This window comes from Xyrauchen texanus, chromosome 11, assembly GCF_025860055.1.
Source record: "Xyrauchen texanus isolate HMW12.3.18 chromosome 11, RBS_HiC_50CHRs, whole genome shotgun sequence".
NCBI classification, from domain to species: Eukaryota; Metazoa; Chordata; class Actinopteri; order Cypriniformes; family Catostomidae; genus Xyrauchen; species Xyrauchen texanus.
This window is the reverse complement of record NC_068286.1, coordinates 5,623,121-5,637,025: the sequence shown is the minus strand read 5'-3', so window position 1 is coordinate 5,637,025 and position 13,905 is coordinate 5,623,121. Positions and strand designations below refer to the sequence as shown.

Below are 13,905 nucleotides of genomic sequence, written 5' to 3'. Positions count from 1 at the left end.
CAATTGTTTTGCAAAGCAATTTTATTTATATTTGTGTAGGTAACAAACGAATTTCCAGCCTGATCTCATGAACATTATGTAACCATGGCAATTAGTGATTAGTGGTTCTCGCTCTCAATGGGGCGTGCGGTGAGTTGTGTGTGGATCGTGGAGAGTAGCATGAGCCTCCACATGCTGTGAGTCTCCTAAGCAACCAAATTGGCCCGGTTGCTAGGGAGGGTAGAGTCACATGGGGTAACCTCCTCGTGGTGGTGATTAGTGGTTCTCTCAATGGGGCGTGTGGTGAGTTGTGTGTGGATCGTGGAGAGTAGCATGAGTCTCCACATGCTGTGAGTCTCCTAAGCAACCAAATTGGCCCGGTTGCTAGGGAGGTTAGAGTCACATGGGGTAACCTCCTCGTGGTGGTGATTAGTGGTTCTCTCAATGGGGCGTGTGGTGAGTTGTGTGTGGATCGTGGAGAGTAGCATGAGCCTCCACATGCTGTGAGTCTCTGTGGTGTCATGCATTTTGGGCATTCCAAAATTGGGATATAAAAAAAGAATAATAAAAAAGGAAAAGCACTATATAAATAAAACATATCATTAGTATTAAAACGCACAATTGTTGTAGTGCATCTAGTGTTAATTTTACCATGAAACTGTGACGAAACGTACAACGCGGCAAAAGTTAATTTGCAAAAATGTAGACAAAAGATGTACCTTTTTCGATGCTCCTCGTCAGTGCAACACTGTGCTGAATTAGTTAATAATCATTATTTTAATAATTTTGTGTTAAAATCAACAATATGTCACAAATGCTGTGGATTGAGCTTAACTTGTTGAACACAGAATATTACTTTAAGCACGAGCCTTTAGATATAAAATATTATAAGACAATGAGAAGCATTACAAACCAAGACTTGGTGACTGGAAGTGCCATTTAAGGAGAAATTATTTTCTAATAATTTTATAATAATAAAAAAATTATGTTTAATAATAATTGTTTACGTTCGACAAAATCCAAACAGCACGTGATGAAAGTGCATTGTATCAACATCTTCATGTCTACGGCTTGTCAAATCAATATGTTGAGACAGATACAGAAAGGTCGATATGTTGTGGTGGCCGGACGCGCGCATCAGTCCCTCGAGCCGTCGCGAGCAGATGTGTTTTTGATACGCGCAGGCACGCGACAAGCGTCAGCACTCAAACCCGAGGAAAAAAACTTCCACGCCTGTTTCCTGACGCTCGCACACACCCACAAACAGACGCACGCCACGCACACACGGGCGCAAATAAGAGGATCTCTGCGTAATTATTGAATGATTGTATCCCTTCGGGAGCCCCCAGAGAGAAACTCAATGAAGCCACACCATGTCCATGGCAACGGCGCATGATAATGAGGCGCCGGGTCGCGCGCGTGGACAGCTGGTCAGAGTAATATATGATCTGAAACAATGCTCGGACCACAGGTAGCTTTTTCAACACACGCGTACGAGCGAGTCACTTACGTCATTTCATCATCAGAAACAAAACGCAATATATAAATGGGTCAGATAAGGTTGTTCGATATGATAGATTCACATTTTGCCATTTTCTGCACAAAAATAAAAAAAAAACAATTTAGTGACTTTAAAAAATGTCACGTGGTCTAACCAATAAGTAAATATATATATATGTATGTGTGTGCCTTTTGATAAAAATTAAAGATATTTAATGACATGTTAAAATAATATATTATTATTATTATTATTATTATTATTATTATTATTTTCACAAACATTCTTGAGGGTCTAAAGGAGTCCTCTGTTTATGTTTGGTTTATTTATTTACTGTCACAACAATAGGCCTAGAAAGTGAACTTTTTAAAATCATATATTAAAATTACTAAATTCACTGCTTATTTAAAAATATTGATGATGGTTAATAATAATAATAAAAGATTCTTCTGCACTTGCCAACATTAAGAATTTTAGGATAATAATGTTCTTTTTCTTTTTACGGTGTCTAGTTTGTTACACCACATGACATAAAATTTGAGCCCTATTCAAAGCAAAAAAATGTAAATAATAAATCAAAATCCAGAAATGCGTCATAACATCATTTCAGGTTTTGTGTTGTTCTACCAACAAAATTCTGTCGGAAATATTTACAAATGTAATTAAATTCTAATATTGGCTATTTCTCTTAATTTTCCTTGTCGAAATCACCGGGTAACTATGGTAACCAGGATGCGCTTTCCCCGCGCAAAGCCACACCCCCAATATAAGACGCCTTTCTGACTGTATCTGGCCACAGTGAAGGATTCTGCAACCTCTTTCCAATCGATAGGTCGCAAACAACATTATAGTCCCTAATTGTGATCCCCACATGACTTCATATGATCGATCCCGTGTGATGCGAGCTGGGCTTAGGTTCCCACGGCCGCCCATGTGCTGTCTAACTCTGCTGGGACTACAACACTTCTGGCTTCGCCTGCACCATCTGGCCCCGGCCGGCCCATACCGTTACAGGTTCTTTAACATGCTTCTAGTTCAATTTAGACGCAGGGCAGTGAGCACACACATACACACACACCAGTAGGGGAGGGTGGAGAGAGAGAGAGGCGTTTAGTCGGTGGCAGATGGTGTGTTTAAGGGTCTGGTCGCGTCCGTATACCCCCTTCAGTGACTGTCCCCCGAGGGGCTTCACAATCAATGAAAAACGAAAGCGCAAAGAAAAGGAAGAACAAGAGGAGAGCGAGTCCTACTGACGTGATACCAGAGGGGTTTGAGTTACTACAGGCTTCAATTAAGCCAGCACCAACACTTATCTGATTCCAAAGGGGAGTATCTGTGAGCATAAAAAAGAAGAGATTTTTTTTTTGCCTTTCACTTAAAAAACAAGGATCTCAGTCAGTTTAGTCATTTTAAAGTGATGGGAAACAAGAAGGACATTATGTGAATGCAATGTAGAAAAGAGCTTACTCAGGGGGAAAAATAGGAATTCCTTCTTCAGTCTTCCCGTTTGGGGTGTTTTTCAGGCCATGCCCAGTGATGCCCCCCACGCCCGCCTGCTGCCAAACCCCCCATTGCTTAGCAAAGTTTGACCAGGAATCCAGTTTTTTTTTCCCCTCTTCATGATGTCAAAGTTTGGCTCATTTAAAGGTTGCTGGTGGATTAGATTGGAAATACAGAAAGAGCTCAAAGCATATCTTAACACAGTGATGTAATTTGTCTCACTTGTGTTTGGTTGCTATGGACCTCAGGCGTAAATCGCACTTAAATGAATGACCAAATACCCCCCAGAACTATTAACAGTAGTTCTACTAGGACTTACTTAGTAGTGAACCTTTACAGTTTACAATTTTGTTAAGTGAAATATTTTTAAATGCAATAGTCACAGTTAAAACTGATCCAATGTTCCATCTGTTTTAATGTGCATAAACAAATATTCTTACATTCGTATTGTCAATGAAGTTGCATTTGACGGCAAAACAAAAATAACAAAAAGTCAAACTCAGAATAAAAAAATAAGTTGCAAACGCAAAGATGCACAATGATACTGGAAACAGGTTTAATCGCGCTCTTTTGTTCTGTATTACACATCACACATCGAGGGCATGCTTGGGGGAAAAATATTGTTTCGTACCCGATTCTAATGCAAGACAGTCGGGGTTCAAAAGACCAGGAAAAACAAACTTATTTGTTTGAACGGGGGTCCTGAGAATAGGACGATAAGGAGGCGATTTGCTTGTTTTTGTTGGGATCCTCCGATCGGGCGATTATGAGAACGGTAGCGCGCGCACCTCGCCACATTGTGGAGAAAGCAGGTGCTGCCCGAATTACCATACAGCTGAGCGCGCGGAGAGCAAACTTATTCCGCCAGCACACAATAGCAGAGCAACACACACACACACAAATACGCACGCGCGCACACACAGCGGAAAGCGAAAAGCAAGTGGAGAATTTGGCCTCCATACAAATGATGCGTATTCTTTTATGGGACTGCCTCACACACACACACACACACACACACACACACACACACACACACACACACATCAGTGTTGGCATGAGGAATGTTTTAGATACAAACAAGGAGACTCCCTGAAGCAGGAAACGCAAATGGACGTAAGATGAAAACATGTGTTGACAATTTTGATTTTGTTTCCTCCGTCATTTTTTTTTTTTTTAAAGTTATCTAATTAAAAATCAAAGCCAACTTTGGAAACAATGCCAAAGAGACACATTTCCAACTCTCCGAACTATTTTTGAACTGAAACACCAAGTTGGCTATTTTACATCCGAATAGAAATGTCTTAGTGCCACATTGTTGATCAAATGTAACGCAAATGACAATCCCAACCATTCAAAAACGTCACCAAAAGTTGTAAATTATAGTCGCGTTTTACGCGCACACGCAGCAGTTCTGATGTGTTTTGGAGAGGCCGGTGGGTTGGTAGGGGCTGGTCGAAGGGAGTCGCATTGTAATGCGTGGGACAGATTGGGGGTAGTAGTTCATTAGCATATTATTACCCCGGCATGTGGCACCCCGTATAAAACTAGCGGCGGGCGGCCTCGCTCCAGATACAAACGCACTGTGTCCGTGGGAGAAGGACATGAGGAGGGTTGGGCCAGTGACAAATCCTGGTTTAGGAACAGACCAACAAGGAACTATAAAAGCACACAAGCATCTTCCTACCACCGAGGCGTCCTGTGAACATTGAAGCGACTTTTGAGGATTATTACACTTTTTCTTTAACTTTTTCAAGCTTTGGACTTTTGTATTTTGGACAACTTGGGAATTCTCTTGTTCTGCACTCAACTGGACATGAAAGGGAACGACGTTCAGTCTCGAGATCCCCTGAAAGAAAGTCTCCCCCAATGAATCAGTCGGCTAAAAGAAGGGGCTTCTGAAAGAAGGGATCCTTTGTGAGGAGCAGCTAAGTTGCTCAAAGACTTTCAAAAACCTATTTATTTATTATTTATTCGTCATGGGACGCCACTTACTGTTGCTCTTCTCCATCCTGTACATGTTACTCTGCCAGGTAAGGATTTCCACATGCATCCTCATTGAAACCTGCTGTTGAAGTATGCAATAATATGTTACAGATTTAACTCTCCTACCTTGGTTCCTCTCTAGGCATCTTGCTCGGGTGTCTTTGAGCTGAAGTTGCAGGAGTTTTTGAACAAGAAGGGAGTTCAAGGCAACAAGAACTGCTGTAAAGGAGGACTGACCCCCTCCCCGTATCAGCAGTGCGAGTGCAAGACTTTTTTCCGCATCTGCTTAAAACATTATCAGCCCAATGCATCTCCGGAGCCACCTTGCACCTACGGGGGTACCGTTACCCCTGTGTTGGGATCCAACTCTTTCCAAGTGCCAGATACATTACCGGACGGCTCTTTCACCAATCCCATCAGGATGAATTTCGGTTTCACGTGGCCGGTGAGTAGCTATCTTTTGTATTGGTGCAAACAGATGTGGAGTCAGTTCAGAATTGATGTTCAGCATCTCTTATGTTGTATTGAGAGTATGGATCTGCGTTTTGGTTTTGCAGGGAACGTTTTCTCTTATCATTGAAGCGGTGCATGCTGATTCCAAAGAGGATTTAACAACAGGTTGGTGGTCCAGTAATTAAAAGAATATCGCAATGCATATTCATTTTTTAACGTAAACGAATAGTGTTGAATTGCATTGCTGAAAGTTTGGGATCTTCATTCTATTTAGAGACCCCAGAGCGCATCATCAGCACCATGACCACTCAACGTCATTTGACGGTGGGCGAGGACTGGTCTCAGGACTTGCATAGCGTGGGCCGTACCGAGCTCAAGTACTCGTACCGGTTTGTGTGCGACGAGCACTACTACGGCGAGGGATGCTCCGTGTTTTGCCGCCCGAGAGATGACGCGTTCGGTCATTTCACATGTGGAGAACGCGGCGAAATTATTTGCGACGCCGGATGGAAGGGCCAGTACTGCACAGAACGTAAGTCAAAATATAGTATATCGCAAACATCATCTATAAAATGCAATTTTTATTTTATAGTAATTTTATGTAGTTGGTTTGCTTAAAAAATGCGGCCGATATATATATATATATTTATTTTTTTGTCATTTTTAATTTTTATTTATTTAAATGTATTTTTTTTAATTATTTTTTTTTGCAGTTTATGTAGACTTTATAGAAAAACGATGAAGAAAAAGTCAGAAAAAAAAAAAACTAAATTAACGGTTACAAGCAACTTGTAACTAATACCCCCGCCCCCCACACTCGCTCTAACCCATTCAGCCTGCTCTCACAACACACCACTTGATTTATTCCAGTCGGGAGGAGGAAAGTTTTTAGGAATAATCTCACGCGTGCCATACATTTACATGCTCGTGCCCGATTGGTTACTTTCGGAGCGGGCCGGGAGCCGATTGGCTGGCGGAAGGGAGGTATTGTTTGAAGTGGGCAGCTGCCGGGAGCGCGTAGACAATGGAGCAGCTGTCGCACGCTGGCCGCGCATACACCAGCTGTCCACTCTTATCTTCCCTACCCGGAGACATTGAGAGCACAGGGTAGGGGAAAAAAGTTTTGACCCACAGTGAAGAGAGGGAGTAAAGAAGGGTCCCCTTGTTTGTGAGTGTCCTATTGTGGTCACGTGTTAAGCAGAAATTCTACAGTGGTGATAAGGAGATTTTAGTATTTTTTCTAGTTAGACAGAAAGCTAATTGGTTTAAGTGACCCCCCAGCCCCCTACTTTGAAACTAAATAAGTTTGTTAGGATTAGTTCCACTAGTTTTATGGTTAAGGAGTGAACCAAGGCTCCATGGTCCTAATGTACATGTCCTTCTTTCAGCAATTTGCCTCCCAGGATGTGATGAGGAGCACGGCTTCTGCGAGAAACCTGGAGAGTGCAAGTATGTTCTTCACAATGTTTACGATTCTTTATAAATTATAATCTATAGTTATATATGTATATATATAGCATAGTTAATTGGAACGGCAAAAACTAAGGGCACTGCTCCCCTCTGCCATTAGTTGGACAAACAAATAGCCCCAATCTCGTGCCATTGGTTGAGCCAACATTGCTCTTTGTGGCTGCTCAAATAATCAATACAATATTTTGATACCGCCATAGAGCCACTTTTTGGGATTGCTTACATATAGTTGTCTCCATGTATTAAGCTCGGGTGGGTGAAAGAAACTGTCATGTGAAACTGTAATCAAAGCATGGTTTTCTAATCGGATTATTTGTATGGATGCTGTATCAGGTGCCGAGTTGGGTTTAAAGGCCGCTACTGTGATGAGTGCATACGTTACCCAGGATGCCTTCATGGAACCTGCCAGCAACCATGGCAATGCAACTGCCAGGAAGGTTGGGGTGGCCTCTTCTGCAACCAAGGTAAGAAAAAGAGGAGAGTAAAAGAGAGTAAGAGTTCACAAAAGATCAAAGAAAGCCATTTATGTTGCTTTGAAAGACTGACTGACTGACAGAAGGATGTTTGGTGGAAAGGAGAGAGGGTGGGCAAAATAGAGACTGAAGAAACCGATATTGAAAGACTATACAAGAACACAAAAGACACAGATAGAGCACAACAGCTGTCCAGCTGCGGTTCGGCCATGTGTTGCTGCTTTCGGTTGGATTAATCCACATGTGCTGAACATATGTCTGCCTCTTTCTTTCCAGATCTGAACTACTGTACCCATCATAAGCCCTGCCTGAATGGAGCCACTTGTAGTAACACTGGTCAAGGCAGCTACACCTGTTCCTGTCGGCCAGGCTTCACGGGAGCCAGCTGTGAGATCGAGGTCAACGAATGCACAGGGAACCCCTGCCGCAATGGAGGAAGCTGCACTGTAAGTTTTTCTATGAAGTGTAAATATATACTGACAGGTCGTCTATAGAAAAAGAATTAGTACTACACCCCATTTACACCAAACACAACTGGTGTCACGCCACAGCGCTTGAGGCTGTCTGCATTGGACTTGTAGAAGCAAATGTTATAAAAAGATGATATGCACAGACAATCGGCTGTTATCTGTAGCGCCAAGTGCATGCCGCACATCAGGTATAGAACATGGTGTTTGTAAACTGTTGGCAATGCAACGGTCGTATCCAGTGTGGAAAGCATCACTTTGACGGTACGAGTTGTGCCGTTTGTTACAGGGTGTCACACATACATGTATTAACAGTAGTTCTACTAGGACTTACTTAGTAGTGAACCTTTACAGTTTACAATTTTGTTAAGTGAAATATTTTTAAATGCAATAGTCACAGTTAAAACTGATCCAATGTTCCATCTGTTTTTAAACTTCCTGTTCCTTTGACTTTCACAGGACATGGAGAACACTTACAGTTGTGCCTGTCCACCTGGTTTCTATGGCAATAACTGTGAGCTTAGCGCCATGACTTGTGCAGATGGGCCTTGCTTTAATGGTGGACGCTGCGCCGACAACCCCGATGGCGGTTACTTCTGCCAGTGTCCCACAGGATATGCGGGGTTTAACTGCGAGAAGAAGATCGACCATTGCACCTCCAGTCCATGCTCAAATGGTATGTTCCCCTTTTGCTTGAATTTCTGCTTCAAGTTCCACTGGAATCTTTGGGATTAAAGCAATTGTGAACGTCTCCAAATCCTCATTGTCTTCTTTCGTTCAATCCAATAGGTGCACGCTGTGTAGACCTGGTGAACTCCTATCTGTGCCAGTGTCCGGAAGGGTTCACCGGTATGAACTGCGACGGCGCTGGGAACGAGTGCTCCCTTTACCCCTGCCAAAATGGCGGGACTTGTCAGGAAGGGGCCAATGGCTACATCTGTAATTGCCCACCTGGGTACTCCGGACAGAACTGCAGTTCACCTGTAAGCCGTTGCCAACACAACCCCTGCCACAATGGCGCCACCTGCCACGAGCGGAACAACCGCTATGTATGCGCTTGCGTTCCGGGATATGGAGGACGCAATTGCCAGTTCTTGCTTCCAGACAGAGCTTCCCAGATAGGTGGCGATGTTCCCTGGACTGCCGTGGGATCTGGAGTTTTGCTGGTGCTGTTGTTGGTAGTTGCATGTGCCGTGATGGTGGTTTGCGTTCGCTCAAAGGTTCAGAAGCGTCGACGGGACAGGGAGGAAGAAGTCGCAAATGGGGAGAATGAAACCATCAACAACCTCACAAACAACTGTCACCGTGACAAAGATCTGGCTGTGAGTGTTGTTAGCGCAGCACCAGTCAAGAACATCAACAAGAAGATTGACTTTCATAGCGACCACGATGATCTGAGTCTGACAACCGAAAAGAGGAGTTATAAGACACGACATGGACCTGCAGACTATAACCTGGTACATGAAGTGAAGTACGAAGTTAAACATGAGGTGAAACTGGAGCATACTGGGAAGGAGATGGCAGCGAAGGAGTTGTCAGAAAGCTGCGAGGATGTAAAGTGCCAATCCTTGCAAGGCTCTTGCGAGTTTGAGGACAAGCACAGGAAACGTCTGAAAAGGTAAAAATCTTGTCCCATTGTTCATATTATTTCTGACTCAAGGTCCTATTCAGAATCCCATCAAACTAGGCTGACAATCACTAATATGCTACTGTCTCTCCTCCCTTTGCAGTGATGCATCAGAAAAGTCCAAGTATTCAGAGTCAAGGTATTCTGAATCCAAGTATTCTGAATCGAAGCATTCAGAGTCAAACTATTCACAATCAAAGTATTCAGATTCACTGTATTCCGAGTCAGCATGTGCGTCGCCATGTGCATCGGCGTCCACGTCGGCTTGTGTCGACACCAAATACAAATCCGTCATGGTGATGTCGGAAGAAAAAGATGAATGTGTAATTGCAACTGAGGTGAGTTAGCCATCTATAATTCTTGAATTCATGCACGTGTGAAGTCGTACATTAAAACCTCGAGATTGGCAGTCATTTTAGGTCATTTTGGTCATTCAGTTGGTAGAGCGGGTCGGCCACTAATTGCAGGGTTGGTGGTTCGAATCCCGGCCCACATGACTCCACATGCCGAAGTGTCCTTGGGCAAGACACTGAACCCCAAGATGCTCCCAATGGCAGGCTAGCGCCTTGCATAGCAGCTCCGCCGCCATTGGTGTGTGAATGTGTGTGTGAATGGGTGAATGAGTCACAGTGTGCTTTGAATACCGTTAAGGCTTAAAAAGGCGCTATATAAGTGCAGACCATTTACCGCATATTTTGAATCTCAAAACTAACGACCATTTTGTTTCTGTCTTTTCCTCTTCCACTACTCAGGTGTAATGGGCCTGCAGGAAGCCGATGCTCATTGTGTCCTACGGGAGGCATTTTGGACTCCCTAAGAAAATGCTGCTGCTCGAACCTTAGGTGGAAACGTCCCACCTCATGACTACTGCTGCTGAGAAACTAAGACTGATTAACTGATATTCAGGATGAGCTGGTTCTCTGTATTGAAAGAGGCGCAGGCAGTGGTAGCCTGTAGGCTTGGAAACTTGGAAATGATGGCTGGAGTGTCAAATAAAGTTTAAAATGTAGTTGTAAAATTTACCTGTAAAGCCATTTTAAAGGTGTTGGACAATATGTGTCCATTTTTAATGTTTTTTAATGTGGGTTCATCACATGGAAATGGCATTAGGAAAAATATAACATAAATAGAGGGGAATACAAGAAAAGTATCGCCGTGTTTTGCCATGTGATGTCCAATACTGTGTCAGCATCGTGGCAACGTTTTCGCAATATTTTGGCAACATTTGCTGTTTTTTCGCCAACAATTCCAGGGCCCCACAGGCTTTTACTGTGCCCAGAGACTGCACCAAACATTAAGGATGTTGAAGTAGTTTAAAAGAAATGTATCGCAATTGTTTTGCCATCGACTGTCTGGCAAAGTTGTGACAACATTTTAGCAATATTTTGGCAACATTTGCTGGCCCCACAAGTCAGTGTACAAGTCACTACGGTGGATGTTCAGCCATACTGGCCGGTCTTGCACTGAGTTAAATGTCACATGATGTCATATCCCGTCACATGACCAGTGGACTCTATATCTAAAAGTGCTCAAAAAAATCTCAAAGTCTTCCGAGCCTCCGCTTTTTTTGCATTATGGTTTAGCGTATGTAATTTTGTTTTTGGACGTTAAAAAAAAAAAGTTTGTGTTGAAGATATTATCCTTGTTTGTATGTTTTTGTTCCCTTTTTTTCTAACAAGAGGTGTATGATTTAAGTTAATTTATTTTTTTATTTAAGTTGTATGTTGTATTTCTAAATATTTGAAGATTATTTAAGTTTGAGTTAAGTTTAAGTTGTTCCTGTTACTTGCAAAGGCACTTCGGGTTGCTGGGATGTTTTGAGAAAATGTTATTTAAAGAAGTATTGTAAAAAAAAAAATGTTATTAATGCTGTTGTTTTCATTAACAGGATTTTGTTTGTTTTTCTTTTCTGAATGAAGTTTTAGCTTAAATTATTTTTCCAAATAAAGACTATGGACTATTGAAAATATGTCAATGTTTCATTAATACCACTGGACCTGCTTAATCATTTACATTAGTTCACACTCATATTTTAACACTGAAATGGCCTGTTTCAAATTAATGCAACAAAGGTTTAAGTGCTCCTCTTCTCTTTTAACTTCCTTTTGTGGCGACCCTCAGTTCTGTGGAGGTGTTTTCTGGGTGTGGCGCTCGGTAAGGACTAGAGAAAACGGGAGTAAAGTGGGATGTGGATTCTTTACAGGGATGAGAACGAAGCTAATCATTAACATCTGCTCTGGCCTCTCGGTCACCCCATACTGGGCTATTCATCGCTTTTGCCCACATTCAGCCTGCCGCGGGTACATCGCTCAAGAGAGGGCTTTTGAGAAACGCTGTCAAATAGCTGCTGGATGTTTACAAGTTTTCCAGCAGGACTGGAGAGAGAAATGTAAAGCTTTGGGAAGAGCTCAAACACACTGACAATTGGCTGACATCCTAACGGGATAAAAACAAAACAAATGTGATCTGGCGTGAAAACCTTCCTCGATTTTGCATATTACCAAAAGAATCAAAACTGAACATAATAATAGTGCTTTCTGTTTTATGAGATTTTGTACTCTAACGTTAATGTAGCCAGAGAACAGAATGTCTTTTGTTGAGTTTTATGGCTAAACATTAAGCTGGAGAAGAAGTTCAGAGGAGATCTGGCCAAGGTCTCTAACAGCACTCATCAATGGGGCTCTGGGGAACAGGCAGAGTCACACAATGTAGCAGTGGACAATAGCCCATACAAAGGGGCACCATTTGGGAGAGGCAGTGTGTGCCTATGAATGGAGGAAAGGGAGGGGGCAAGGAACGACAGATGTTGTCTGTCCTCCTGAGTTAAATTGTACTGCAGGCAGAAAACACCAGCTAGACCCCACATGGGCCACGGAGGAGAGACACAATGGCACTCTTCAGCTTACGGCTCTTGGACGTCTCTGATATTTCTCATTTGATCGTAACTTTAAACGACTTCACGTTACCCTCAGCACTTCACTTTAGAGACCAATTCTGAGATCAATAAATAATGAACCAAAATTGTATTTTAGACAGACTTCATAGACTGTAAAAAGTGAATATGGACCGTTTTTACCTTAAGGAGATGTATACATGTTATGATTCTTAAAGGTACTTTTGCTGGTGTACACTAATGCATCCAGGTTGATTCAGTCATATTTAACAATATTATTATTATTAAATGAACTGACTTGAATGGAATCAGTCCATTTAGCTGTTATGACATGAAGTAGGGTTTGTAATTGTGGCGAGGGAGACTTTTACAATACACCTGGGGTAAAAGGCCCCTATAGGGGTTTAAAGTGATATCCTGTAGATACTGGGGAAATAGTTATAGGACACTTTGTCAACTAATGCAAATCATTTTGAGACAGCAAGATGCTTTTTTGTGTAACAAATGAAGATGATGCTTACTCAAAATAATCACTAATTCAACCATTAACCCCTAAACATTAACCCCTAACCCTAAAGTCAAAGATCTCATGGATCAGTAAAATGTTCATAGTGACAAACAGGTGTTTAGGAAAGTCCTGTGGACGAATTTGATGCCATTTAGTGTTTTGGGAGATTAAAATTAAATGAATGGAGCCTTTTACCCCACTGAGCCTTTAGCCCCGTTCTTGCACTTTTGTTACACTTTCTTTACATTTTTTTCATGCATATTAAACTTTAAACTGCTTTATGTAATTTGACTAACATTTGTATTTCATGACAAGCATTATAAGAATACAAAACTGCATAATCATAAGAAATCATACAAGCTGGCTCGTCAAAAACGAATGACTTTTACTCCCGAAGAGAAAAATGAACAAACCAATGAACAATGTTCCTAAAACCTTTCGTAGTTTAACCCCAAACCCAAACCAAAAACTAACCACAAATTTAATAGAAAATCACGGTGTGCCACGGAAGACCAGAATTGGTCTTTGCAAGGTGCTAGCCTGCCATTGGGAGCAGTTGTATTACATAGCCATATCTAGTAGAAGTCGACTGATTCTGGACTTTGCCGATACCAATAACTGAGGTGCTGGAAAAAGTCAATAACCCATAAATCGTCCAAATGTTTTAAAATCGATTTATTGAACTCTAAAAACTTTTTCCGTCTTTCTTACTGTGACGGGAACAGACATAGAGATTACAATCCCACATTATCGTTCAACCAAAATCCCTCCAAAAATGAAGATCTGGTGCATATCGTGGGACTTTTAAATATAAACCAGCCCAAAATATGCTGGGGACACTTATTTTGAAATGGCTGTTCTCCCAACTCGCACAAACACAAACGGGAAACAAAACGTGCATTCTTACAATAATCTACAATGTGCTACAATATAAACACTACAAAGTAAACATTGTCATAATGGTAAAAATATGAATCAATATTGTCAGTGATGTCACAAATAGACACAGAAAATTCCCATGAGGTGTCAGTTTATATTTAATCTCAAAGACTGC

General features: G+C 41.9%; 1 protein-coding gene across 1 annotated transcript; it reads left to right on the top strand.

Moving 5' to 3' along the window:
* Window positions 1–4,596: 4,596 nt before the first annotated feature.
* Window positions 4,597–11,109, top strand: LOC127651851 (delta-like protein A). Its single transcript, XM_052137887.1, has 11 exons — window positions 4,597–5,007; window positions 5,103–5,405; window positions 5,518–5,578; window positions 5,688–5,945; window positions 6,802–6,862; window positions 7,217–7,347; window positions 7,633–7,802; window positions 8,283–8,499; window positions 8,613–9,441; window positions 9,554–9,788; window positions 10,203–11,109. Exons 1-11 carry the CDS (start codon window positions 4,954–4,956, stop codon window positions 10,206–10,208), a joined length of 2,325 nt encoding a protein of 774 aa, XP_051993847.1. The 5' UTR covers window positions 4,597–4,953; the 3' UTR covers window positions 10,209–11,109.
* Window positions 11,110–13,905: the final 2,796 nt, after the last annotated feature.